We start from the raw sequence: 27,987 nt of genomic DNA, 5'->3' as shown, positions 1-27,987 counted from the left end.
AACACTTACGGAATCAATAGGAGGTGACCCGGAAGTATTTCCTGCGCCGGCGAGGTTGTTTTGAATGAAATCCGGCTGATTCATTGCAGACGCTAAACGGGGTTTACACGTTTAGATATCTGAGGGGATTTTGCGTTTTGTTGCCTTTTTACAGGTAATGTAGTTTTTGTATACAGCCTGCTTCAGGAGAATATTATATGTGTATAGATAATGACTGTGTAAAATGTGCAGATCCAGGGATAATTGTAGAAATGTTTCAAAGGCCTAGTCGTTACCAAGAGTAAAATGGGCATTTGTAACTACGGCCTACATAAAATCCATTTGAATTCTGTCAAGCTATCCATCAAAGAAATGTTTAGAAACGGTGTTCTTAGACGTGCGTAATATAAAAACGGTTGAAATGTATTTGTGTTTGTTGTTACTTTTGTTATGTAGGTTGTATTGACAACACTGTTAAGACTGCTGACGATATATATATATACACCTGACATCACTTATATTTCAGTTGAAGTATTCTAATACAAAAGGCTGAACGTGTCCATTTGTAATGTAAAATGCACAATTTAACGTACCTTATGGATACTTCTAGTGTAACGTGAAGTTAGGGAAATGAGATTACGTGGTAGTGTCAGGATTTTTCAGTTATTGGTTTCCTCGCTGTATTATCATATAACTTTTGCTGTGTAGTTATTTTACCTCAGTGTTTAGCTGTCATTTAAAACGAATAATAATAGTTTGTGAGAGTTATCTTCTGCCGTTGGTGTCTACGATACATTTCGTTAGTTTAGCTTTGAGGTGACTAAGCAATCTACAGCAAGTATAGGGTCAGTTTTTTTAAGTAAAATTGCAATAACCTTTAACCCCGATATAATTTGTATGTTTTGATTTCCATTTCAATTTGTAATGTTAAGAATGATCAATTTGTGGGTGTCCTTCAATTTGTTGACAATATATAATCTCACACTACACGTAATGTTTTTTAAGCCGATAAATCAGTCTTCAATACTGAAATAATGTTTAGCTGAGTGCTAAGTACTATAGAGCCTGGACAATACGTTTCAGCATTGCAGTGACATTATCATGTAAATATCTATAATAATTTTTAGCAAGGTCTGGCATCATTATACAAGGTGAAAATAGGACTGCATCACCAAAATGTAGAAAATACAATATTTTCATTAATTTTTCACATTGACTTATTTCTCCTTGTTTGTATGCATTACTTAGGTGTTGTAGACAATTAATAAATGTGTATACATTTGTGATTTTAATTTTGTAATATAGTTGACACATAGTGACACAGCAACATTGCTGCCCTGTTGCATGATCTCATCTAATCCCCAAAACTAAGCAATGTTTGTCTGGTCATTACTGGGATAGGAGACCCAATGAAACCAGCTTTCTGCTACTATTGTTGCTGGTGGACCAGTAGGTGGCACTCTTCTCTGTAGACCAGAGTTTTTAGACCAATTCTCCAGTATGGTGACAGGAGAGACTGTGCTATGGGTGATTTTTGTCCTTTGAAGGAGACCTTAAACCTGACTGCTTGGTCATTATATGTCCCCTAGTGGTGTTTGGATGATGTGGGTTCTACACTGAGCTGTCGTGGCTAATTCCATTCTGGACTTGTGTAATGTTGCCTCTCTAAATCTTCCTTAATTCAGTAAAGTAATTTGTAAGTACTTCACCAGATTTGCTGTGGGGCATCTGTGTTGGGTAGTGGTTCTGAACTCATAAGTGGCACTTTGTAGTTTCAAATTCCAGTTGCAGTCATGCAGTTTTATCTCGACCAAGTTTCTTCACTCGGATTGCTCCAATAAAATGTCCCACTGTATTGGGTACAAATGTTAAGGCGTCTTAATAGTAGTGCTGCTCTTCAGTTTTAGCTGAATTGGTTGTGCATTGGTATCCTTTGAAATAAAAAGCACTATGCAAATTCATAATTTATCATGAATTAACATGTCTTGCAGGTTGTGTAATACAGCTTCATGTATTTTTTTTAAATGTGCCATATGTATGCTGCTCTGATTTTAAGACGGTAACCATGAAGCATGTTTCTTTTTTGTATGGTAACTCTTAATGGGTCTTATGATATTAAGAAACAAAATCTGTTCCTTGGAATATACTTTGTGCTCGGTACACACTTGTTACTTTATGCAGTGGTCATTGTAGTAGTCATGTACAGTTTTTTTTTTTAAGTTTGTCTCCTGAATTTGTTTATAAATTTAGTTGGCTGAAATACATGTTAGTGGGGATTTCAATAAGGGGTTACTGTTTTTTACTTATCTTGAAAAGTGATGCACCTGGTTGTGGGTTTGTGCCATATTCTGTATATAGTAAGAACAGTACCATAAACTAGTTTGATCTTTTTAGATAGTATTGAGAGAGAGAAAACTGGGCCTAGATGGTGAGCAAGCATTGCTTTCTCTTATCAGCCTTTGGTATTGTTTCAGTTGTGAAGTACTAGTTTATCCCATGTTTCCCTTTTTTGTCCTAAACTTTTTAAACCAGGAGTTAAAACTAATATTCTGGATTATAGTTTCAGGAATTTAAGGGCCTAATCTGGATAGAACAATGATGTAACCTGACAAACACAAAAGATTGTAGGTCTGTAAAACCTACAGTTTTACAAAGTTCAGATTTCCTAGCTATTCAGCCAGTGAAGGTGCCCATCCAGAGCCCAACAGTCTGGATATTACTGTTTCGAATCCATGCTGTTTCATTAGCCAGTATCAATGACCATGGCCCCTGTGGCTTGCTGAGCACCTGTGATCTTGTAGTGTTATCTGTCCTTTCAGCAGTGCTTCAGCTCTCTTGTAAGTGATGCATGATCACATTGTTTTTAATAAGAGTAGGTTATACATATCAAGCTATGTCTTGGAGGGACTATCTCTGTCTCTCCTTTTTAAGTGCAAGCTACAGTATATTTAAGAGCTGTCAATTCTAGATTGTAGAGGGTAAAACGTTACAAAACTGTCAGAACAAAAATGCAGTTTTTCTATATAAGGCGTACAAATGAGAGAAGGCCCATCTTGTATGACTGTAGCTTATAGAATGCAAGGAATCTATCTGTTTAACCATTTCTTCATGGTTCCCGGGGAATGTTTAACAATAAAAAGAACTTTGAAAAAAGTAGAAATAAATGGTGTCTTAATACCTCTCGGTAATGCTGAGATGAACTAGAATAGGGCTCATCATTTTAATGTCAGGAATAGCTCTACTTAAAGTTTTAGTAATTAAAACGTGATATTAAAATTAATTTATTGATTTTAGATCTTATGTGCATGCCTTACCATTTAGTGTGATCCTTATACTTGCTTTACCTTTCTGAGTTCTCTAAACTTAAGCTTATAGCTTGATACTTTAAAGGGGAGCTGCGATGCTATTTTAACATGTTAGGGTTAGGAAGAATCAGCATTGCTGAGTTCATTTCAAACTACAATAAAAGTAAAATGTACATAGTAACTTGTGAAACCTCCAATTTACATCACAAAATGGATACAAATTTCCAGGAATGCACATCACTATTCTCTGCTGTTCAGTACAAGGCGAAAAAGCTTCCAGTGACATGCTGCAGGCTTGTGAATCCATCTCTGTTAATACAGTAGAAATATTGTTCTCAATTTCGCTTTGATTTTACTAATAAATAGAACTTACTTATTACTTATTACTTACATATTATTACTCTCCATGCATTGGAAACTTTCTGTACTGAAATATCTGCTGCTAATATCAGGTATTAAGTGATACCTGTACTTAATTTGCTCATATATCACATTACATTAGTCATTACAGTGACTAGTGAGCAGGAAGGGCCACGTCGCGATTCGTGAGAACTCTCCCTCTTTAAATATTAGAGAATGTGGACGTCCATCTCCTTCAGCTTCAAGGCAGACCGAGGAACAGGAAATTTGCTGTTTTCACCCCTGTAGTCATTACATTATTGAGATCATAATTTGAAATCTTGGCACAAAGATCTTTTCAATAATAAGATTAAAATTTACTGTGGGATGCTGGTGTGAGCCGCAGCGATCTTTGCAAAAACCTTCTATTTTCGCATAGCAAGGGCACTGGCAGTTGTCACAGAAAATATTTCACAACATAATACATAAATGTCTTTAACTCTATCTCACTCTGTAGTTGTACCTTGCATGGTTTTTAGACATTACAGCTCTTCTCGCATTCCATCTTGAGTCACAGAATCTTGCAAGAATTGCTAATTGCGGTATGTCATTTATATCAATGCACTCATGTGCAACACTAAATACTTCTTCATCGTTTAATGCCAGTGTCTGTTGATTGTTACCATTTTTCAGCCATTTCACTTATGCGTCACTCCTCTGATCTAGCAGACATTGGTACGTTTGATAGTCTCCGCCTTGTCTGCACAGCTTAGAGCCCAAACACATGGTCTTGTGTTGAACAAATCCATAATCATCTCTCTAAAAGGACAGAAATGAGCCAACATCTAACTTTCATAGCAGCTGCCATTTTGTCCAAAATGTTTGTCTTTACACTTAAGTGTAAAAAAAATTATTAGCTGCAATGATTGTGAGCTTTTCTGTGAAAACGATAAGCTTGCCCCGTTAAAAACAGTGCAGTAAATATATCAATTGCATCATTTTTTCTTTACCAAAGAGCCATTATTGGGTAGCATGTTATAGAGAATTACAGAACAGTCAAGTATTGATTTATTCATTTTTAACTTACTTTCTTTGTTAATTACTTTTATTGCAAGTGCACATTGTTAAAATCCCTTTGTGAGCCAATAATAGCACGCGTGCCATAGGTTGCTGACTTCTATGCCAGAGGTTACTAGTGTGATGGAAATTAAGCCTAACTGACAGCCACTGGTGTTAAGTTTTTGGGCGAACCTTTCACCAAGCCCATGGAATGTAGAAATGGATTGGAATGTAGAAAGTAATTTAAATCTTCAATTTAATGTCCACCTAGCACACCATCAGTGTTTAGCTTGTGTAAGGAAGAAATCACCTTTCAAAAGTGGGTCTGAAATAAGATTATCATGTCTGTGGCTTGACTTTCTTGCTCTGTTTTTATACTTTTAATGTGTGTGGATTCAGTTGTGAAAACCTGTTAATTTCTATAATGTATAATTACTCAAAAAAGCATCCTGTGGTGGGGGAACAAAATAGCAATAAAGAAAACAGTACAGCAAAGAGAATGTAAAGATTATGGTTAATGTAATGAGGGAATATGGAAGTGCAGGTAAAAATTACAAAAGATAAATGCTGATGGTGACATCCCTGTTTCTTCTTCATATTGTGGACTGTTCATAGAACTGTGCAAAATTAATGTGAATTTTCCACTGCTTAATCAGTAAAATAAAACTACTGAGCCTGACCGGATCAATAAGGCACTAAGAGATTGTGTAATAGTAATTTTGCATGCACTCATATTTTAATTCATGATTCTGTTAGTGCCTTTATGTGTTTTTAAGCAGTCAGTTCATCACAGTTTGAAGAACATGATGAGAAGGGTTACATTTGTTCAGCAGATCGTTTGTGCCGAGTACTAGTTCTGGGTACCTCAAAAGGTAATTTCTATCTCTGAGTGAAAAAAATCTTAGTAATCCCTGCTCAGAGAAAATGAGACCTGCCTTCTGACTCAGTATATGGGGTCTCTAGATGAAGACTGTGTTTGTGAGGTACAGTGGGATAAATACCAAAATTACCAAACAATAAGGTCAAAATAAAAAAAAACATAAATTCTTATGTTTTTTTAAGATAAATCTGTGAATTCTTTGTACATCTCCTGTTTATTTCTCTTATCTTTGTTGGCTCAATAACTTTGCCTTCTACAGGGTTATATCGCAACAACTAAATCGTATTAGAGCTATCCAGAGCCCCTCCTGGTCATTTTTCAATGGCTATTCTAAGGACTACAGCAGTATTATGTAGGTCACCGTACATGGTGAACACTGCTGTCAATATGGTCTGTCAGATACTGAAAGTACTATTGCATCGCCGTTTAATTCATCCAGTCCACTCCTGGAAAAGCGCACAGCTTTTCCTAGAATTAGTGTGAACACCTCCTCTTATTTTATTCCACTCTGCATCTGCAAAACAGTGCCTGAAGCAGGCTGAAGTTGAACAGAAGGAATGACGATAATGAACGTGACACCTATATAATTCACTTTTTCAATTAAAACAGATGGAGAATGAATTTTCTTAATTAATCTTAATACTGATTTGAAGACAATAATATGAATTTGTGTTACAACAAGGATTCATTTTACTCACTTTTTACTTTAAAATGCACATTTATCCAGAAATCCAAATTTTATGACAAGTGGGAAGCTTGGATTGTGTACTGTTAGGTTTATTTATTAAAGTCTTAAAATCAGGGTCTGGTTTGTGATCAATTATTACAGACATCTCTTGAAGCTGCACTGAAGTGTTATGGTATCCAGTAGTAACATACATAAAGCTGTGCTTTACATGACCTGAAATACAAATTAAACACTCATTTGTTTAGAGATTTATACATTTGACACCACGTATCACATGAGGTATTGATTATATCTGACAAGCTGCAAGTTAATTAGCATCAGAGTTACTAATCAAGATTTCTCCTTAATGTGTAGTGAAACCTTATTTTTCACTTAATTTTAAAATAAGAGTTGCCTTAGGTATTCCAAAGCTATTACTTTGGAAGGAGAGGCAGCCTTCAAACGCATGAAGAGTACAACTCATCTGGTTGAGAAAACTCTATAGGTATAGCCCTGCAGTAAACCAAGGTAACCTTCAAAACAAAGCAAAAAATGATTCTGTTAATTAGCAAGGAAGGCAGATTCTTGAATTAGAATGTGGTGTTAATTAACAGGAAATCTGATGTTGTGTAGTAATTACCACCAATATTTTTGACATTTAAAGATTGAAGGTGAATTACTGTGTTGAAAGTTGCAGGCATAATAACTTTTGCATTTCTCCTCTTTTAAAGAAACATGGACAGACTCCTGAGGCTTGGTGGTGGGATGCCTGGACTGGGTCAGGTGAGGTGTCAGTTTTCCCCCAGTGATTTCCCTTTGCTCTCATGTTTAATTGACGTGCGGAATAGTTTCTTTGAAATAAGCAGATGGAAGCTGGACATTAAAGTGTAAGAAACAGAATCGACCACGTCTCTTGACCTTGGATATAATACATATTTCACTGAAAAAAGACCATTAATAGTGAAAGTGTGTATATGTATCTACAGTTTGTGGCAATGCCGTTTTCACAGTTTAGAAGGTCACTTAAAGTAGTTGGAAATAACTAGAAACCTAAAACGGACAAAACTAGAGCGCCTCCTCTCAAACTCAAATAAACAGCTATTTTCTAATTCAAGTAACAATCGTCTTGCTCTGAGGAGCTGTTGAGGTTAAACCCAGGTTTCTGATAATGTGGGCCTGAAGAGTAACAGTGTGTAATGCACGTGCTGCCTTGCAAGTCATTGAATTGGCAGCAACAGTCTCTGAGGGTGCCGTGGGTCGCATTCAAATTGAAGCACAACCTATTGATACCTTGCATGGACCGAAAGCAAGGAATTGTCGCTATCCCCTTGTTTGTTTCTGTGGTGATTTTAAAACTCTGATCTTGGAGAGTAATTTTGGCAGATACAGAATGTGATGACAGAGGTAGCGGCGAGATCTCAACAAGAATCCCAAAGGAGATTCTCCAAGTCTGGGGGGGCTGCCTGGATGGCATCTAAACATTATGCCAGACTTGTGAACTGGGTAATTTATGTAAGGCTATTGTGTCATGAGCATGTCCGATAACAGACTGCTTTTTAATTCTGACATTGAATTTCTTTCCACTTATAGCATTCTACAGCCACTTAAACTGGGATGTTATATAGTTAAGCAAAGCAACAGGTACTGTCAAACTGTTCTATGTCAGCAGTACAGTGAAATAATTTTAAAGAAGTAGGAAAATTCTTCGTATTCGCTAAATGTCTTATACAGCCTATATATATACATTTTAAATACAAAACGTTCCTGTTGTGCCTTGTCTTAATTGTCCTCAGAAAAAGAAATGGGACAGTTCCAAAAGTGAAATACATTCAAGTGTTATACAGAGTTTTATATTTATAGTTGATGAGTCTGGAAAAGATTAATTTGAATATTTTTTTATTATACTTTAATTATGCACTACAATATATTCAAAGTATTTTCAGGTGTTTATCTTTGTTGTGCATTGAGTTTTGATTGTGTAAATGCTGTGTCGGGACATACTAAGCCAATCTGTAAACTGTTAAGTATGAATATACTCAACGTTTATCTCTCAGGTTTCACAAATATAAGTGTTGTGGTAGAAGCCTTCTGTTTGTGTGCTTGTTCCTGAAATACAAATAAAAACAAACACTATAAAAACTGAAGAATTACACCCAGGTCTAAAGGCAGAAACAAAAATGTTACTCCTTAGCTAAGAATAATTTTATAATTTGTAATTAGTATACTTGTATAGTTGCTAGCCTAGAATTAGATTAGACTTTTTTGGGGGAAGAAAAAGGCTTAACATGAGAATCCATTGTAATGTGGTAATGGAAATTATTTTTTATGAAACATTCCATAATTTGGGCACTTTCTTGCTCTGGAATGTATAATGCAATTCTTCAAAGAATGAATATGATATTGTGATTCTTAGTAAATTCAGTTTTTGATTTTTTTTACAATGTTCCAGCTACTGTAGCTGTATTTTGAAACACTGCCTGTTACTGTGGTGCTAAGTGTTAATTGCAGTTTGATCTCCAAAGGTGAATACAAATGCAGCATACTTTTCCATATGTTTTAGTTGATGTATTCATATCTTAATGAGTTCTCTGAAATGCAGAACCACAGTCAGCTAAGTGAGCTTTAATCAAATAAATACTTTGAATATATTTAATTGTTGCACTCAGGATTTTAGATTTCACCTGGAATTGTTAACCAGAAATGCAATAAAGTAATGAAAATATATTGCAGAATTTTTTTGTCTTGACTGCCAGTTATGTTTTGTGCCTATACTTTTATAAAGCTGAAAAGACCTATAGCAAGCCATGCATTTAAAGGGTTAAGACAGCATGAAAGAATTCATTTCCAGTTTAATGACCTAGCCTTGCTGGGCTAGGACGACAGGGAACATGCTCCTGACTTGTACTGAATTTGCCAATTAACACCTCCAATAACAGGTTGCCTCTGAATATCACAGAAGCAGTGAGAGGAGGAATTGGTTTACATGCAGTTTGTTTTCCGCTTTTGCTCTTTGAATATTCAGTACTTTAAAAGATTTAAATCTACTATTATCTTCTGCTTCATGAGAATGAGATGCATTTTGTGTGAGCCAGAATTTTGGAAATGTCCTTTTTCCAATCAAATGACGAGGAGTGTAGATATGGAAAGGCTGGGTTTAGATCTTTATTTTCTTTAAAAGAAATATGCACTCTGTAGAAAAATAACAAAATGTAAGGCTGTCATGAAACTCTGTGCAGTAGTTAACTACATGACCAGTATTTTTGATAAATGTCAGACATAGGGAAAAGAACTAGACATATTTAAAAAAGTAAAAGACATAATGAGATATGTTTAAAACATTTTAGTCTCACCAAAGTAGGAAGACATTACTCTCTCTTTTTCTGGTGGAGTATTACATCTCTTACTGATTATTTCCGAGTGGTTTCTTATGCATTTATGTGCTTTTCCATGTATGTTTGTAACACTGGACTGGTGCGCTAAACAACACTTTAGGCGGGTGTGAATTTTCCAACACACCAGGTGAAAATCACAATGGGCATCGTGTTCCTTTGAGTCCCTTTTGCAGGTAGACGTGCTTAGAGAGGTTAATGATTAAAAAAATAGAGCAAATGCAGAAACACCTTTGGAAGTGTGCACTGTGGACATTCCTATTCTGCAACCGTCTTGGTATTAATAAAATAATCATTGTATGCTGCTTCATGTGAGTGTAAAGTAAATAGTGCCAATGACCCAGTCTCACAATAACACCTTGGCTCACAATTAATCAGCAGGTATTTTATTAAAATATAATAATCAAAGGATGGCTCAATAATTGATACCGGTTCACACCATGGGGAAAGGTGGAGTAATCTATCTAATAGCGTTAACAAATTTGCAGAGAAGGACTTTGTGGATAACACTTTGAGGTGCTAGCTTTGTGCTGTTACGATGACAAATGCCTTTTCTTAACACTTTGTCAACAAGAGCAGCTTCAGGCAGTCCAAATACCACATTCTCTTTCTAGTGGTTTTACTTAAATATTTAAGAGCAAGCTTATCATTTCAGCCACTGATGGAAAAAATGAAAAACATGCTTTCCAAAATGTATTATGATATCAAATTAAGGCAATTTATCTTTTTGATATATGTAGCTTGTATATATAGATGTGATCTGTATTACTAAGGTTTACCCACAAATCCAGCTATTTAGTAGAGTGTTAATAAACCATCTGGCTGGGGCAAAGTTTAAAGCCATGCTGGCAGACCAGTTTACTGACTGACACTTCCTCACAGTAGTGGGTGGAGGGCTTCATTAATGCCCAAGTTTTTCTCCCAGAATCTGCTAGTATATTTTATGAGCCATGCTGCTTGATCTTGATGATGACAATGATTTTTGAAAGAATAAATGATATTCGGTCCTTTTATAAAAAGTGCTACAGATTCTGAAGTTATTTTAAGTAAACGATTATTTTGTGAAATTTGAGAAGGCATTACATTTTTTTTTGCAAGGCAGTCAGAGTAATTGTAAATCTGGCTTCATCAGTCTTTCTTGGTGAGAGGAAACATTTTACGTTTCTTAATCCTGAAGCTGTGAAAATGGCATACCATATGTAATGTTGCTGGTTTCTGTTTGTCTAATCAGTCCTCTGGAGATCTATCACTCTTGTGCCAATGAGCATGCTGTTTCTTTGTCTTTGTGGTTTGTGGTTTTATCAAGCATTTGAGTTGCATGAGTTGTATATTTTAAAATGTTAATCGTTTGCTATTTAATGCTTAGAATAAACAGGTATTTTAATTAGCTTTCTAAATTGATAGCTTTTTTTTCTGGTGAAAAGTGTGCTTGAATGAAGACCCAAAGCAGCAGTTAGTGCTTTAGACCTAAAGCACAAATGTTGTTCTTAATGCGTACTACCTTTAAATGTATTAACACTATTAATAGCAAATAATTCTTTCAAGCTCGGTATCAGCCTCTGATCTCTTAAACAAGTCTGTCTAGTTTTGTTTAAATTGCATTGACCACCAGTTAACTAGCTGGGAAAAATGCAAGCTTTCCGTATTGAAAATTGAATAAGTATAAGCATTCCATGAAGACACTTTGCCAAGGTGTACGGATAAGGAATTTTATACTTTTCCTCAGTCCGAAAACAATTAGGAAGGATGCCGTGAAATCGTCAGCCAGTTCTAAGGGGATGTGATGGTGAATCACTTCTTCTGCCACATATATGGTTAGGAAGTCAGAATCTTGACTTTTTGCTTAAATCTAACCCAAGTACATATTAGACTTAATAAATATTTAACTTAAAATGAGCAACGTATGTATCATTTAGCCTGAAATCTGTAACTTTCTATTTGCCCTGGAAAAGGGCATTAGAGGATGAATTTTCTGTTTATCCACTTACATTTGAATAAAGCAGAGCTTTACTGGTTAGGGTGCTAAACATAATATTGAAAATAATTTGATGTAAAACCTTTTGAAGATTAATTTATATGATAAAGTTTGGGGCTCTTTATACCTTGTGGTTTTATTTACTAAAGGTTTTTTAACCTTATAGTAAAAAAGTGACTTGTGTTTTTTTTACACAAGATAGAAGACAAAAATAGAATGTTTCAAAAATGTTAGTGAAATTAACACACAACATCTACAAACCCATTACTGGTTAATATTTAATCAGTAATGTTTGTATCCGTTTTAATAGCTAGTCTTCAGAAGTTCTTGTTCTTGGTTTGGTATTAAAATTCCTTTGACTAAAAATTCTCCCGGTCGGTCCAAGCATGTGCAGTGATTAGTCCATGTACAAGACCATTATTTTCTTTTTTTTTTTTAAATGAATTACCTTTATTTTTATGATACCTTTCCAATCTAAACAAGCCAATTGTGTGTTTTTCTCGACTTGTTGCCGCAATTTCCATAACAGAAGAAAGGAAAATGAGAAAGTGAAGGCAGGCTCTTCTAAGCCGCCTACCGATGAGACATTTGGCTTCCAACACTTCTGACTTGTCATAGCCCAGTACAGGAGGTACAGCCCTCACCAATAGCACCACATGCGTGTACGCATCTAGGTGGCTACAGTGATCTCTGTGAATCAAGCGTTCTCACTAATCCCACCTACTTTTGACAATTGTGTACCGCCGATTGCGGGATCGTGCCAGTCGGCTAGTGACGTGAATCAGGCTTGAACTTGTGATCATCGAGCTCACCCCATGCTCAGATGAGCACATTTACCAGTTGAGCAACTTGGGAGGTTCTGCACTTTTTAAATCCTGTGTATACTGTAAAGCTGATTATTTTATCATTGAAATGGCTTTCGTCAACGACCTTGATTGTTGGTTTTAATCTCTTTAGGCTACTTTGTATTACAAATTAGCGTTGTTTTTACATCTGATTCCTTGGTTTCACAAGCATTTCCTGGAGTCTATACAGTGATCTCACTGTAATTTCTGACCAGTAAAAGGAAATTTAACTGATTCTTTGAAACTTTGAAAAACTAAGATATGCATTTTAAATAAAAAGTGGTGAAAGCCTATATTATCACTTCACTGTATTTTAAGATTGTGAAAAAGTGACTCACAATGCATCACAGACATACCCTGCATTGCAGCTATTATGACAAAATAATTAACCTTTTTCCCCAAATGTCAGAAAATGTAAAACCACAAGATTTCATCTGGCATGCATAAGGCTGTGTAGAATTACATATGTACTCTCTGTACACAATCCCACTTAGTACCTGAGCAGATGCTGTCAAGATGGAGAGAAAATGAGGTTTTGAAGTGTAGACATATTCCGAATTGAAATGCTAGCTCATATGTACATTTACACATTTAAGGGGAAGAAATCCGACCTAATTTCAAGTTCTTATGCCTAGAGTAGCTACAGTATTCTTCCAAACAACGCCCCCTACTCTTTCCCCTTCTGGCACGAGAAAGTGCAAAAATGAAACTTTATAATGGAAAAATGTGACAATGTGGCATTTTGTAAAAATTTGGAGGAAAACCTAGTTATGAGACCATAGTGAGCAAAATCAGGTCAAGCTTTACAGTCAGACTTGTTAGAAGACAAAGCAATTCATCTTGTTTTCATTTTTGCCTATATAAAGGACACATTGCATTTGTTAATAAAAGTGGAATAAAAACTTGTACAAAAACATGTTTAGCAGTGTCTGACAGTGTACTGATGATCTGGAAGAAATTGTGTTAATTTTTTTTAATTTAGCGCAAGACAAATAGCTGTGTATTTTGTTCACAGCTTTTCTACCTGGGGATAGTGAATACAATTCTCTCCTGCTGTACCTGTGGCAGATACCTGCAAAGCGTTCCCAGTGCCCTAATCTGCAAGTTATCTTTAGAACTCAAACTGCTAGTGCCAAGAAGATTGTTGTTTGCTGTGTTGATTATTACTCAGCCCAGTGGTGTTTACTTCACACCACCATTAGAATCGCACAGATAATTGCTGAATCGAAGACTTTTGACAAAGGGAAAATGACAGTGGTTTACGTCACTAGGCAGGCTGTGTATTAGCCTAGGTGATTAGATACTTTTTGTTTTTAATACTATACCTACACACAGCTTTTAAACCAAGCTTGTCAGTATAACCAATAATGGCTTGTGTTGTGTATGAATATGTTCCATACTGTACATGAGTGCTATGCAATTAAAACTAGCGGTATCTCACTATCCAAGAATTCATTTCATATTTGTGAATGTGCTAGATATATAAATTTCATTTTAAGTACAAGGAAAAAGGTTTATTTACAATATATTTTATTGCCCCCTTTCTATTACTCTTGAAAATGTAACCTAGCCTAATGTAACAGTAGTGGAATTAAAGTTTCTGTCACATGATTGAAATGATACAGGAGTATTACTGTTTTTGAATTAGATACCCTATCCAGAGATAGTTCAAGAGGGAAATTGATCTCCCATTATAACCAGAGAAGGAAACCACCATGTAATGAGTATATAAGCTGTCTTATGTATCTCAAAACTATAGCATTTTAAATCTTGCAGTTTTCTTTCTGTATTAAACGAAAATCCTAGAAATTGTGTAGAAAGTATGCGTTTTTTTTTTCCATTCAGGGTCCTCCAACCGATGCCCCAGCAGTAGATACAGCAGAACAAGTGTACATTTCTTCCCTTGCGTTGCTGAAGGTAAGAAAATGAATATTCATGAAACCCACAAAATAATTAATCAAAAAGTAGTTTTTATTTTTATTTTGCTTTATTAACTTTGATGCTTCGTTTTGTTATGCTTAAGAACTACTAAGTGAAATACTTCAAAATCACTGTTGGTTCTGTTTCTTTGTCGCTCACATTGATTATTTTGCCTTTGAAGACCGTGTCATGTCACCTCCGCATTATAGTGATAACTTGTCAGGTTCAAATTATCCTGGAGGCTGCTTTAAAGAAAAAAAGTGCCGGTGACATGTGGCACTAAAAGTCTTTAACTGCTGCTCTGACAACTATTAATGACGTGATATTGATTGAGAAACAGGTTACTTAATTAACCACTGTTTATAATTACTTGTAGGAAAATTGTAGTAAGGTAAGATGCATTTTCATTGTGTTTGTTTGCTAATGTTTAGAACTCGTTTTAAATCTTTCCATTACTGTAATCTTTTATTACACAGATGTTGAAACATGGGCGGGCTGGTGTTCCGATGGAAGTCATGGGTTTGATGCTGGGGGAATTTGTGGATGACTACACCGTCAGAGTGATTGATGTATTTGCGATGCCTCAATCAGGAACGGTGAGTACTCTTTTTTTATTATAGTAATCATTTCTAGAGTAAAAGTGCAGAGGCATTCACAATATCAGTCCACAAATTTAAGCTTTTGTCTGTTCATCACACAGTAAAATAAATCAGCATATGTAGCTGTTTGACATATGTACCATATGTGCCTTTTAAAAAAAAAATGGGGATATCAAAACACTTATGTGTAGCAGTCATTAGTAACTTTAAGGGTAATTTTTCTTTTAGTTTTAATCTTTTGAGGTGTGCTGTAATTGGTTGCTGTAATTTTGCAGTTTACTCTTAAAAAAGATGTGCCCAATTTAGATGTATCAATATAAATCTAAATTGTTAGCCATTTGTAGTGTTATTCACTTCCTTCATTGCGGTATTAAAGTGACACTGTGAAGGAGTCATATACACTATTCTATTCTCATACACATTCGTTTCATTCAGATCTGGGGGACAAGTTTTTTGGGGAATTTTGTTTTATAGGCTATTAAAAAAGGACTAATGAAATTGCTTTTTTAAACAGGGAGTCAGTGTTGAAGCAGTTGACCCTGTCTTTCAAGCTAAAATGTTAGATATGCTTAAGCAGACTGGAAGGTAAATATGCATTATTTTTATTGTATATTAGTACAATTTGTTAACATTTTTTGTAGCTGCTAATTTGTGTGTGTGCACTTGCCTGGTAATATGCATTTGTATTTTTTACTATGAAGACATAAGACAGTATTATAGTCATATGTTATACCATTTATGCCCTTCAACAGTTGTCATCTGCTTGCTCAAATACCTTTACTGTGAAAAACTTCAAAATTAATGTGAACAAAAGGCTCAGCAGCCCAGCAACATAGTGCAAATTGCTTCTTGACGGAGTTCTTAGTCCCACTGCTGATTTAATTGATATTTAAAGGGTGGATATTCAGTCTCAAGTGCTGAAAGGGTAAAAACTGGCTCAGAGAAGGTGTGGTAACAGGGTGAAAAATTGAAAGCATGATCTTCCACTGCTAATGCACATCCCCTTAATGATAACACTCCTTTGTCGCACTTTCTTCATTTTCATGTTTTCACTATGGCATGATGAAAGAAGCATTTTTTTACCCATGTTTTTTTTTCACACCTGTGTTTCCCTGTACCCTGCCCAATTTATACCCATTTTGTTGAGATCCTCTTTCATTTTGAGTGTGGAGTTCATTCTCTGTACAGTTAAGGCTCTTCCTCTCAATGCCCTGTCTGTTTCAGGCCAGAGATGGTGGTTGGTTGGTACCACAGTCACCCTGGCTTTGGGTGCTGGCTGTCTGGCGTGGATATCAACACTCAGCAGAGCTTTGAAGCCCTGTCAGAGCGGGCTGTTGCTGTAGTAGTGGACCCTATTCAGAGTGTTAAAGGAAAGGTACTGTCATTTTTTATCTGTGCATATTCATGCAAGAAAACTAAGTTGTTTAAGTCTTTCGTGTCGCATTGTTTGGTGAGTGCATATATTTTATATAGAGGCATTCTGATTTTGGCACTGCTGTGTTTTCAATTTTAATTTCACAACATATATGTTTTAAAAAATGTCATTGTACTGTAATGCTGTTTACTAGTTTGAAAAAAAAATGCAAACTGTAATTTTAGTCTATTTAAGTTCATAGTGAAAGGAATCCTGCATGCACCCTTATTTTATTTCTGAGTAAGGCTTAACATTCTTTTCATTTATAAAATTAATATTATTCTCCAACTCAATAAGGAGCACTACTGGATTTAAACAATGTGTGAATGTGTTTTAATTGCTGATGGGTATTCAAAATAGATAGTTTAGGATTTGATATACTGTTTAGGTTTGCAGTAATAACCATTCTTCATCTTGATAAAATTCTGGATTATGTTAACCTTTATTTCTTTTTCCCCCTTGTTTGGTCGTCTTTCTTTTCTATTCCTATTTTGGCCCCATATGCCATTTTCCTATTTCCTGCCTCCAGACAGCAGGGAGCAGCTCTATTATCACCTTCACAGAGCTGTCTCTAAATGTGAGAGGCAATTCGATTTTGCTTTGCCATTGGGAGGGTGAATAAGAAAGACTGCAGCCCATAAAGAAATTGACTTAGGGCTTTACTGCATTAAACTTCTGCTGGGGCGTGTTGTTCCAGCATGTACCCCTATGGTTTACTATATATTTTTTGAGATATTAATCTAATTTCTACACAAGTATTGGTGAAAACATTTTCTGTATTAACTGTATTTCATGTCTGTACTCAAAAATGATGTATATGATACATCATTAAAGCCTTAGCACAACAGATGTCTGTTTTTAAAGACCTTAAACAGAAAGCTTTTCTTTATTCTCAATTGCTTTATTTTTTCGCCTAATTTTTAAATATTTAAAATATTTTTCTCCATGGATTCTCTACTGGTCCTTTTCATAATATCACACTACTGATTTTTTTTTTATCTGCCACAATTATTTTGGTATTAAACCTGTTTTGCTTGAGAATAAAAAAAGACTGACTGTGTTGCAACTCTATAAATTAAACATGAGTTTGAGCGATAATCCTCAGGCTGCACTTTTCACGCTGCATTTTTAATGACTTTCTCATTCGACTGTGATTTCAGCCTGCTATTTTAATTGAGTCTACGGTTGTAATATGGCAATCAATCTATTGTTCACTCCCTTTTCAGATTCCAAAACAGCATTCTGTGCTGTCCTTAGGTTTTAGACACACTGTTCCACAAGGTCTTTTTTTCATTTCAATAAGCAACAGCTTTTTATACAAAATGATTTATAATTTAATTACTGGTTTAGTGCTTGATTTGCACTGCCTAATTGTCATCATCAGAAATGGCTCAGACAATTTTCAGACATTTTATTTAAACCAGTCAGATGTTGTGTATCATTTAACATTGTGAGATATTAATGCACTATTTACATTATTATTATTTTTTATTTGTCCTCTGCTAATAATTGATAAATACATTTTAATTGTCAAATCTTTTTTCAGTTACATCTAATTTGCTAAATTAGTTTGCAAATAAAATCTCAATGCTCTTTTTCTTTCTTTTGGCCTAAGCTTTGCATGCAGATTTCAGGGCTATAGCAATGTCTAAGTTGTGTGAGAAACAGTGTAACATTTTGACCTCCTTACAGAAGAAATGCTGAATATTGTTGCAATATAGATATTTTCTTTCAGGTTTGAGGCCAAATATGTGGAAAATCTCTAAGGAGACCAAGGAAATGCACACACTTCATGGCATTGCTTTTCTTAAGCTAAAATTGATGTTTTATAAATAATTTCAATGTTACAAACATCAACCCCACAATCACAGCGATTCAGTGATATTCATTTGGCATAAGTCAGTTTCATTTCTGTGCGCTTTTCATCAAAAATGGCATAAAAAGTAAGATTTACCTGAATTTTTTATGCCATGGGCTTACCAGGGACAGTAGATGATGTTTTTCACTTGTAGATGTCTGACAGTGCATGGCAGCATAAATAACAAAATGGTCGCAAACCCCAGCTGCACTTCCAAGGTCACACGTTTCCCTTAATTATTAAAGAAACCAGCAACAAACTGAACAGTTGATAACAGGTCAGTTGCAGGTGATAAAAGAAGTTTTAGATGGGACATTAGCCCTTTTCTCCACTTTGTGATTTTTGATATAATATCTTTCGATTCGTTTAAAAAAATGTTCGTGTCCCTGGTTTAATAGATATTGTGTGGAACAGGTAAACCTGTTGGTGGCCATTAAATGAAAAATGTAATTCAATTTTGAGTTTTTTCCGTTTTTGTTTTTAAGTGTAATAGGTTAGAAACATTCTTTCTAAATAATTTAATTGACAATTTCTGAACATCCACTTATTTATACTATTTACATGTTCTGTTTGCTATATTTATAAAATTCGGTTTTAGTGTGCAAAACATTGAAATTTTTATTTACATAAGTTAACTCCTATTACAACTGTATTACTAGGACATCAAGTTTCTGGAGTTTCACAGAGTGCTGAAAATACTTTGATTTGCCTACAATAGAATTATATTTCATGCCACATCTTTGAATTACATAGTATATTTGACAACATCTTTTTTTTTGTAGCTGAAAGTGGACTGGAGTTGTTTTATTAACTTTTCACACTTTTCAAGTACCTTAACATTTACATGTCCATTACAAAGCAGCCAAGATAATCCTTTAAATTAAAGATTCAAAATAGAAAACGAAAGAAATCCTGTAAATACCATAAGGACCTGTTTACTTTTTCTGTGGATTTTTGAGTCATACAACAACTAAGGAGGCTTCTGAAGTGTGACTTTACAGTAAAGGATTAACCTCCATGGGGCTCTGTATACACGGTTCCTGTTGGTTTTCCACTGGCTGTTCTGCTGAGTAGCACGTGATCTAGCCTGTGAAACTCTTGCTTCATAACCCGGCTGGAGGTGGAGTTACTGACATTTCTCGTCGCTTGGCTTCAGCTGGTGCGAAGAAGATGGCTTCTCACCGTGCTGTAGATTACAGGAAGACACATTCAGTCTGGGTCTGGCAAAGTAGCTGAGGTTTGTTTACAATTTAAGAACTGAAAACTTCTATCCAAAATGATAAGGTATGTGCTCAGATTTGTTAAAAACAAATGATGGGCATCCCAAGTGTTTCATCAGTAGAGGCACTCACCCAAGTGCAGATTGAGCTCAATGATTACAGGTTCGAGCCTGGGCCTTTACCTGAGCAACATAGAGAGTAGGATGGCACTAGTCACTCAGAACTTCTCTGCAAGGCAGTGACCTCTGTGGTTTCCTGGGTACTTACAGGCATGTGGTGCTGTAGCTGAGGGACATGTCTCTCCTACAGCCAGTGATGAACCTCTGGTATGGGGTTGTGTTGCCTTAAAAGATGTGCTAAAAAACGGATGGCTTAGAGGTGGGTGGGTCAGAGGAGTCTGCCTAAACTTGCTTCTTCTCCCATGTGTGCAGTCATGGGGTTCATAGCTAGGAGCGATGAATAAACACACCACTGGCTATTCCAAATAGGGTGGGTGTGTAAAAATAATTGGCAGTTCTAGAGATAAGAAATAATTAATATCCCAATATATTTATCTTAAGATGTCAGGTTGGTGCTCTCACCAGGAAGCTTTTATTCCATGGTACTCTCCATGTGAAGTTACCATAGCTATCAATATGCAAGTCGTGTAAGACCAGGCTTGGTTCAAAGTTAGCATTGTCTTTGCTTGTGTGTGTACTTGGAAAAGAGGTGTTGAGAACCAAACTGGTAATGAGGCATTTGGTTTCAAACAGCCATATATTCTGATATTTTATGAAATGTGTAAAAGTGTAAACATTCTTCCAAACAGACTGCATGTTGCTTTAAGAATTATTTTATCGTTGTACCTTGATTATACTTGTAGACATTTATGATGGAAATGCCATTTCATTGGAGTGCATTATGTTTAGTGTTTGCCTCATTAAGTAGTGAATACAAGAGTTGCTGCTGAAATCACAGATTTTCAAATGCAGCATCAAATCTGTGCTCAATGAGAAGGCCATCATTGTTTTTTTTCCCTTTACTATATGTACTATATTTGCCTCTATGGACAAATGACTAGGTAAAAATATTTCTGTCATAACTGTGTTGACTAGTCCAGGATGCACTGGGTTAGTTGTGCTGAATTTCTGTAATACTTAAATGAGTTTTCTTCAACAACACAACAGTTTCTCCACCTGAATTGTTACAGAATCATCTGTGGCATCATTAACACCTACTTCACCCTCCCCTCATTAGTACACTGGACATTAATGAGGCATTTTATTTTATTCTCTGCTCCAAAAAAAGCAATTAGTAATACAGAATTCACCGTTAACTATTTTTGTCTTGCATTTGCCAAGTTAATGTGTTCTAACATCAGGTTGTAGGTTAATATTAAACTACATAGAATAAATGAAACAAATCATTCATTTTTATGAAATTAGACTGTTGGTGATAATTTAATTTCTCATTTACTGAGGATTAGTGCAGGTCTTGTATTGCTATACTACATCGATAGATTAAAATGAAAATGTGAGCATGCAGATATTGCATATGTATATATTAAGTGGTTGTTGACAGTACTAGGAAATCATTTAGTCCATATATTTTGAATTCTGTGACTGTAATATTTTAGTCACATTGTTCATACCAGATAACAGAAATTTATTTTATATGGTACATGTAAATAAGTTATTCTCTGGAAAAATACATGAACAAATGCAAGATGACAGTATAGTAGTTGTTTAGGTTCTGATGTCTTTAAATGTAATATTCAGCACTAGAGCTTTAGGTGGGGGGGGAAAAAGTTCAGAAATATTTTTTTTTTGTTATGTGATGCTGTTACACAGAAAAATAAGAATCGGAAAGAATGTAGCCAGAGTATCTGAGGTTAAATAAAATCTACTACACCAACCCAAAAGTGTCATTATCAAAGTTCAGAGGAATTCAAGGTTTGTCTGGAAAGTAGGAACAGATGAGTTAACCTGGGGTTCTCTGGCTTAGGTTAATCAATGCACTGCACCTGCTGCTTCTAAATGGGAGCCGTTTTATGTCATGCATGTTGTAATCCATTTTCTTCTTTTGCATACATGTTCTTAATCTCACCATGCTCTGTACCCAGTACTAAAAATAATCAGTTCTTTCAAAACCACAAGTTATTACCAGAATTATTTTCCATTTTATATATCCTATATGTATCTTACTCTTTGAATACACAATGGAAATTGTGAGGATGAAAACCTGACTTGTCCCGTGGTGGATGTTATGTTTATGTGTTGCTGCTGCTGTTCTGTGTTTGTTTCTGGTGTTTCCTTAATGTCTTTGTATTGGAGCATGCATGCAAATAAGCATTTCATTGCATATGACAATAAACTGAATTGAAGAGAATGAGACATTAGTCCACCTGTCATCACAGAAGGGAGATTTCAGTTTTGTCACTGAAATTGTTGACTGTCAATTAGAAAATATGACTCTGTTGATATCAAACTAATGTTGTTTCTAGGCCTCAAATTTTAAAATCCTTTTATTAAAGATGTCCGCTATTAAGCATTAAAAGGTGTAAAATAATGAGAAACAGAAGCTGATCTCTAGGGACAACAAGTACCTTCATCTCGGGAAAGTAAGCTAATAAGGGTTTAAAACCCACAACTGTCCAGGCAGTCCTCCGTAGACCACTGGCTTTCCTTTCCACATTAGAGACTGATCCTTTGTGACAATAGCAAACCAGATTTAGGAAAGACATGTAAATACTATTTGTGTAAATGTGGGAAATTATTAGTTATTAGTTCATTTCTGCAAATTTGAAATCGCCACCTTCTTTAAAGCAAAGATGCAAAAATATATGCTGAATGTTTATTTGCTCTTATTTTGTCATAAATATGAGTTCAAAATAAAGTCTGTAAAAATGTATTTCAATAACATCACATAAATAACTTAGAGGCAATCTTAAATGCATTCACATAAAAATTTTAGTGACACTGTAATATAAGCCACTACCTGTCATGAATCGCAAATAACCTTGGCTTTACTCTTCTCTGGGTTTGCAGAGCCCTTATTACAACACTGATGGGTCATGTTTATCCATCAGACATGGAAGAATATTTTATAGTCAGAAAAAGCAATAGCATCTGACTTGAGCAGTATACTAGGGCTGCATTCCTTACTGGCTATAATTTTGTTGTCATTTCGAGTATAGTGATCATGCCTTTGATGTGACAGTACTGGGCATTAGATAAACTCCCTAAGCCAGTGCTCACTTTCAGTCTTTTTCTCTCCTTGTCATTCACATTGATTAAATTAGACCTGGGTAGAAAAACATGTATGGAACAATAAGCTATAGAAATCATTGCCATACAATTTTGCGTCGCATAGAAGCCTACATTGAAAATCATACCTTTTTCTTGAATATTTAAAACAATGAACAAGGCCTGCACAAAAATTGCCATTAATTGTTGTCAACTTAAATACTAATTTAAATGGCACTTTTCCTATGGTGCGATCAGCAGGAAATTCCTTCTGTTTTAGTTTTTTCATTAAAATTATCTGGAAGATATCCAAAAGCAGATGTGCATGTGTTGTGGATTTTGCCCTTTTGCTTGCAGTTTGTGAACACATTTGACATTACATCTTGTTTTCATAGGTTGTTATTGATGCCTTCAGACTGATCAATGCCAATATGATGGTTCTGGGACATGAACCAAGGCAAACCACATCAAACCTAGGTCATTTAAACAAGCCATCCATCCAGGTAAGAAAGAAAATTGGAAAGGTTGGATAGAAGCTTTGGTTAATGTTTGGATTGCTATATTTATCATTTCTAAAGGGAATGCTGAAAAAAATATGATTAGACACTCTGGCTTGGTGCTTATACGCAAGTCATCCAGTAACTCACTGATGTACTCTTATGTACTGATACAACTGCCATAAAATTCTGATATCCATAATGAAATGATGAACGTGCTATTTATGTTTTGTATTGTGTAATTGATATTAGCCTGGTAAATACAAGCATATCTCTATTTTATTAACAGAATTGAGCAGTGGTTTCCTCTTCTAAAACTTTACAGTAAACCCTGCTTTAAGCAAAAAGGGAGAAGTAGGTGGTGTGTGAATGTTGGTAATAAGTGGAATTCTATTCCATGCTCAGTGAACCAGCTCTTAAGAGTTAAGCTGTGCCTTAAACCACTCTGCCAAATAATGCGTGTTAATGGTTTATGTAATGCAATAGTAAGTTTGAACTGTTCACATTTGAATGGATGATTTCTGAAACTGAGCAATTATATTTGGGATGATATTTATTGGTTTAATGAATTAATGTTAAAATTATTTCATCTTAACCTTGTGTTTTTTATAGAATGAGGAAGTTAAATGTAGGAATGTCCACTCAATATGGGATTTAATTATTATTGATTACAAAGATGTTATTACCAATATAATATGTATTTAGGGAATGATATTTGCATCTAGTGTTCAATTAAAATGTGCTCTCTAAAAAAGATTGCAAGTTTTGCAAATAATAATAAAAGGTAAGTAAGGTATGTCGTTATTAGAATTCTGTGATCTACTGATGTACAGAAATAAAGCTAATTTAACATGGTAAGAAAATCTCCACTTTTATTATTGCCCAATGATTTCTATCAAGATTTTCAAAGTTAATGGTTATGTCTACAGTAAAACACATATGAGTAAACAAATAGCTGCAACTACCTCCCTCCCCATCCAAAAAAAACCATGAGGTTTAGATAGCATTGTCATTAATAATTACAGGTGTTCCTCCGAGATTCTGGGTTCCGTTTCGGTTAGTTGTGTAACTAGCTTTGTCGAATGCAAATAACTTTTAAAAGTAAGACAAATAAACCATGGAACTGAATTGTTCCCTTGCCTGCAGTGGGTATAGAAAAAAAAAAACAGCCTTAACTACAGGTCTGCTGTGGATGTTAAAGTGAACCATAATGAGTAGGAAATGGTCTGGCCTCTTGATTGGGCATAGGCAAGTCCATGCTTGTATGTTTCAAGAGAATAGATTACTGGACCTTATTGCACAGCTGTAATGACCTCTCTCGTTAACCTTATAGCTTCAGACCTCTTCATTATTATATAAACAATTTGTGGTTCCACACAGCCTGTGCCGGAATATCATACAAAGAGTTTTGCACATTTAAATGTATCCAATGGGAAAAAAAAATATTTTTTTGTCTTTTCAATTTAAATAAAACAATGCACATTGTCTGAATGAAGTCATTCTTCTCTTTACCTCTAACACTTGTTTAAAAGATGTTGGCTAATGTAATTGACCTGCAGGGTTTACCCATGTGATTTGAAACCCTACATAGCCTTTGTCACAAACAGTGTGATGCACTTTAAATATAACCACTGTGGTCACTAAGAAGTAACATGTGGTACTTTTAATTGGTATCCTAAAGTAATATTAATTGGTTTGCACTAGGTACTCTAAAAAAAAATTGCAAGCCACATTTTAAATCAAAATTAAATTCTTGCACATTAAAGCAAATTCTTTCCACTCTAAAATCAGTACACATGGGGTTTCCAATTCATGTTTGAATCTTGATAAAGTAGTTTAAGAATCTTAATAGTACTTTGTAGGTGGCTGAATGATATCAAAACTTTAATATATTGTGATATTTGAGAATCATGTTCAAAAATTGTTTCCTTTGTAGTCCACAGAGCTGTCAACCTTAATGTAATGTTTTTCATAATTGTTTAATCTATCACTGTACATTACTTAAACCTCGGTTTCTTTTGCAGGCTTTAATCCATGGATTGAACAGGCATTATTACTCAATTACCATCAACTACAGGAAAAATGAACTAGAACAGAAGGTTTGTAGTCTCTTCATTGTACTATTTTTAGATTTTGTTAATGTAAGGTTTATTGAGTCTTGAAGATTTAGACAGTGTAACAAGAGACATTTGTGTTCTCTGTACTGATTTTGAATGGGAGTTATTTCTCAAAACTATGGAACAGACAGGAACATTTTATCAAATTGATTTTTGTTTTAACAGTCAGAGCCCATATTTATGAATTTTGATGCATTCAAACCTCACAACAGAAGATGTTTAGATGTTGAATTAGTTAAATAGGATGCAGTTTAAACAATAAACCTAAGTTTAAACCTAAAATAAGATTACTGTTTGAATCTTTTAAAGAATATAAAAACATAAAAAGGGTTGCAAACGATAACAATTCAACCCACCTAGCTCTGCTAGCAGCTAATTTACCATTTTGTTTGGTTTCAATTGATGTAATTTTTTGCAAAGGTGGGTCGTTTACCATTATCACAGTACTGAAGTTAAAATAAAGCAATTTACTAATCACATGTAGGCAGTGCTCTTTACTGAATATTATGTATTTTCCCTATAACCTGGTTCTGCCTCTTAAAAACAAATTGTATTCTCCAAGTGAACATATAGGTGATCTCCAAATCATTCATGTATACAGACTCGGAGATCTAAATCCTACTCAGACTTGCTCCCAGATTTCCAGAATTACCAAACCCCAAAATAAATGGTAGTCTTTGTGGGCATCCTTCAGCACCGCAGCACACAACACTAGGTAATACATTTACTTTTAAAATTCATTTCATGCATGTCTCTAAAAATATTATTTTTAGATGCTGCTTAATTTACATAAGAAGAGCTGGATGGAAGGACTGACCCTTCAGGATTACAGTGAACACTGTAAGCTTAATGAAACGATTGTGAAGGAGATGCTTGAGTTGGCCAAAAACTACAACAAGGTGATGTAGCAACAGACTTGCTGTTTTCTAACTACAATTAAATTAAGATTTCTTTTTTTTCCCTTTGCAGCACATCAATAAAGACCTTTATTTAATGGTAGCAAATTGAACTTTTTAACCTTCAAGACGGTTATTGGCCAAATAGCTTAGTGATTGCACTGGAGTTGACTTTATGTTGAGACTATTCAAAGACTTCATTGTTACAAATCAAGTGAGAAAAAAAACTAATGGACAATCAGTATCCACTTCAGAACAGCTTGCGGCTGCTTGCATTGTGATACCACCAAGCCTCAAGTAACACTTCATTTTGTTACAGCTTTAGCTCCTTGATAAAACTAACAGTGCGCTCGCTACCTTAAGCAGAATTTAGATCGTGTTAAATGTACAAGAATTAATTAAATTATTGAAATTTCCAGAAATGATTAAAAGATGCTTCTGTGACAGGCTTCCAAAACATCTTTAAATCACTATAAACACAAAAATTAAATATTTTTGTTCCTAATTTTAGGCTGTAGAAGAGGAGGATAAGATGACCCCTGAACAGCTGGCAATAAAAAATGTTGGAAAACAGGCAAGTTATTTGGTTTTTATGAGCATTACTGTTTACTAAGAAGAGTCTCAGTATTTTTAAATTAAATAAAATACTAAAATGTAAATAATTTCATGCCATACAATATGTGATGGAATTCCAAGTATAATCTATGAAACTCATATAGAGTTCTAAATTCTGTATGCAAAATTGAAACAGAGGTGTTTAAGACATTTTCTTAAATGTAATCAGTTTGCTTTGATATTTTTTTAATTGGTAAAACTGAGAAATAAGGATATTCTCATTTCCCTAGGTATACATCTTAGGTTTTTTTTACAGATGTGGGCTTTTTGTATGTGTAATTTTTAAGCTAATTTTTTAATCTTACTTTCCTCTTTTGGAATGTATGTGATGTTCACCTGAACAGTTATGTATTGGATTTTTTAATTATATCCAAAGATGTAAAGGTGCTTTTCCATGTTAAAAATAAAAATGTTTTGTTACAACAAATGAACCATCTTAGTTGCCTTTGGCAACTTAAATGTTTAACAAATAACATTTTTCTTTCTTCACAGGATCCAAAACGTCATTTAGAAGAACATGTTGACGTTCTGATGACATCAAATATTGTGCAGTGCTTAGCTGCCATGTTGGACACAGTGGTCTTTCAGTAGTGCAGCCTTTGTTTAAAAGTCATACTTATTCTTTACTTTTTACTTCAGTTTTTAAAAAAAAAAAAAACAGTAACTTGTATAACATGTTTATGAACATATTGCCGCTAATTAATTCCCTCAGAATAAATGTCTGGCCCCATCACTGATGTTGCACAAAACTTCAGTTAATGTACAGTTTGTCAGTTTTACATGCTAGGTGGAATGCTTTTTGTTTTTTGGTTCAGGTGCAGGAGAATACTATTTTGTCATGGTTTTCTTAAAATATCAGGTGCAGGTGAATGCTACTTTGCAATTTTCTTGAAATATCTGTAAAGATCAGGCTTTATTTGTATGTAGTGATATTTATCACCTCTTAAAAATAAAGACAAAGATGACAAATTCAGAACCTTGATCTTTAACTGCCAATGCTTAATGTTGACTGGTTATTTCTTTGAACATGAAACATTGAGAATTTTAAAATAAAGTAATCCCATTTTTGATTATTTTTCAAAATTGTTTTCTGTTTCCTGCATTATCAGTGTTAAATGTTTTAAAAGAGCCATTTGATTTTTCGGATGCAAGACTATATAGAAACAGCTTTGTTCAGGAGCTTGGAATG

At 34.8% G+C, this 27,987-nt stretch overlaps 1 protein-coding gene across 1 annotated transcript; it reads left to right on the top strand.

The window, feature by feature from the left end:
* psmd14 (proteasome 26S subunit, non-ATPase 14) lies at positions 1 to 27,774 on the top strand. Its single transcript, XM_088605465.1, has 11 exons — positions 1 to 154; positions 6,961 to 7,012; positions 14,284 to 14,355; positions 14,835 to 14,954; positions 15,472 to 15,542; positions 16,182 to 16,332; positions 23,069 to 23,176; positions 25,195 to 25,269; positions 26,061 to 26,186; positions 26,695 to 26,757; positions 27,291 to 27,774. Exons 2-11 carry the CDS (start codon positions 6,965 to 6,967, stop codon positions 27,387 to 27,389), a joined length of 933 nt encoding a protein of 310 aa, XP_088461591.1. The 5' UTR covers positions 1 to 154; positions 6,961 to 6,964; the 3' UTR covers positions 27,390 to 27,774.
* Positions 27,775 to 27,987: the final 213 nt, after the last annotated feature.

The sequence above is a fragment of the Lepisosteus platostomus genome, chromosome 14 (genome assembly GCF_059453375.1).
Source record: "Lepisosteus platostomus isolate fLepPlt1 chromosome 14, fLepPlt1.hap1, whole genome shotgun sequence".
Classification (NCBI taxonomy): Eukaryota; Metazoa; Chordata; class Actinopteri; order Semionotiformes; family Lepisosteidae; genus Lepisosteus; species Lepisosteus platostomus.
This window is presented reverse-complemented; position numbering and strand designations above follow the sequence as displayed.

Bases quoted from the DNA above. Each gene is read 5' to 3' on its own strand.
- psmd14 (XM_088605465.1), top strand. From the start codon at position 6,965: ATGGACAGACTCCTGAGGCTTGGTGGTGGGATGCCTGGACTGGGTCAG. The intron at 16,333-23,068 runs GTACTGTCATTT...TTGTTTTCATAG, and splicing joins TTCAGAGTGTTAAAGGAAAG to GTTGTTATTGATGCCTTCAG. The intron at 26,187-26,694 runs GTGATGTAGCAA...TCCTAATTTTAG, and splicing joins TGGCCAAAAACTACAACAAG to GCTGTAGAAGAGGAGGATAA.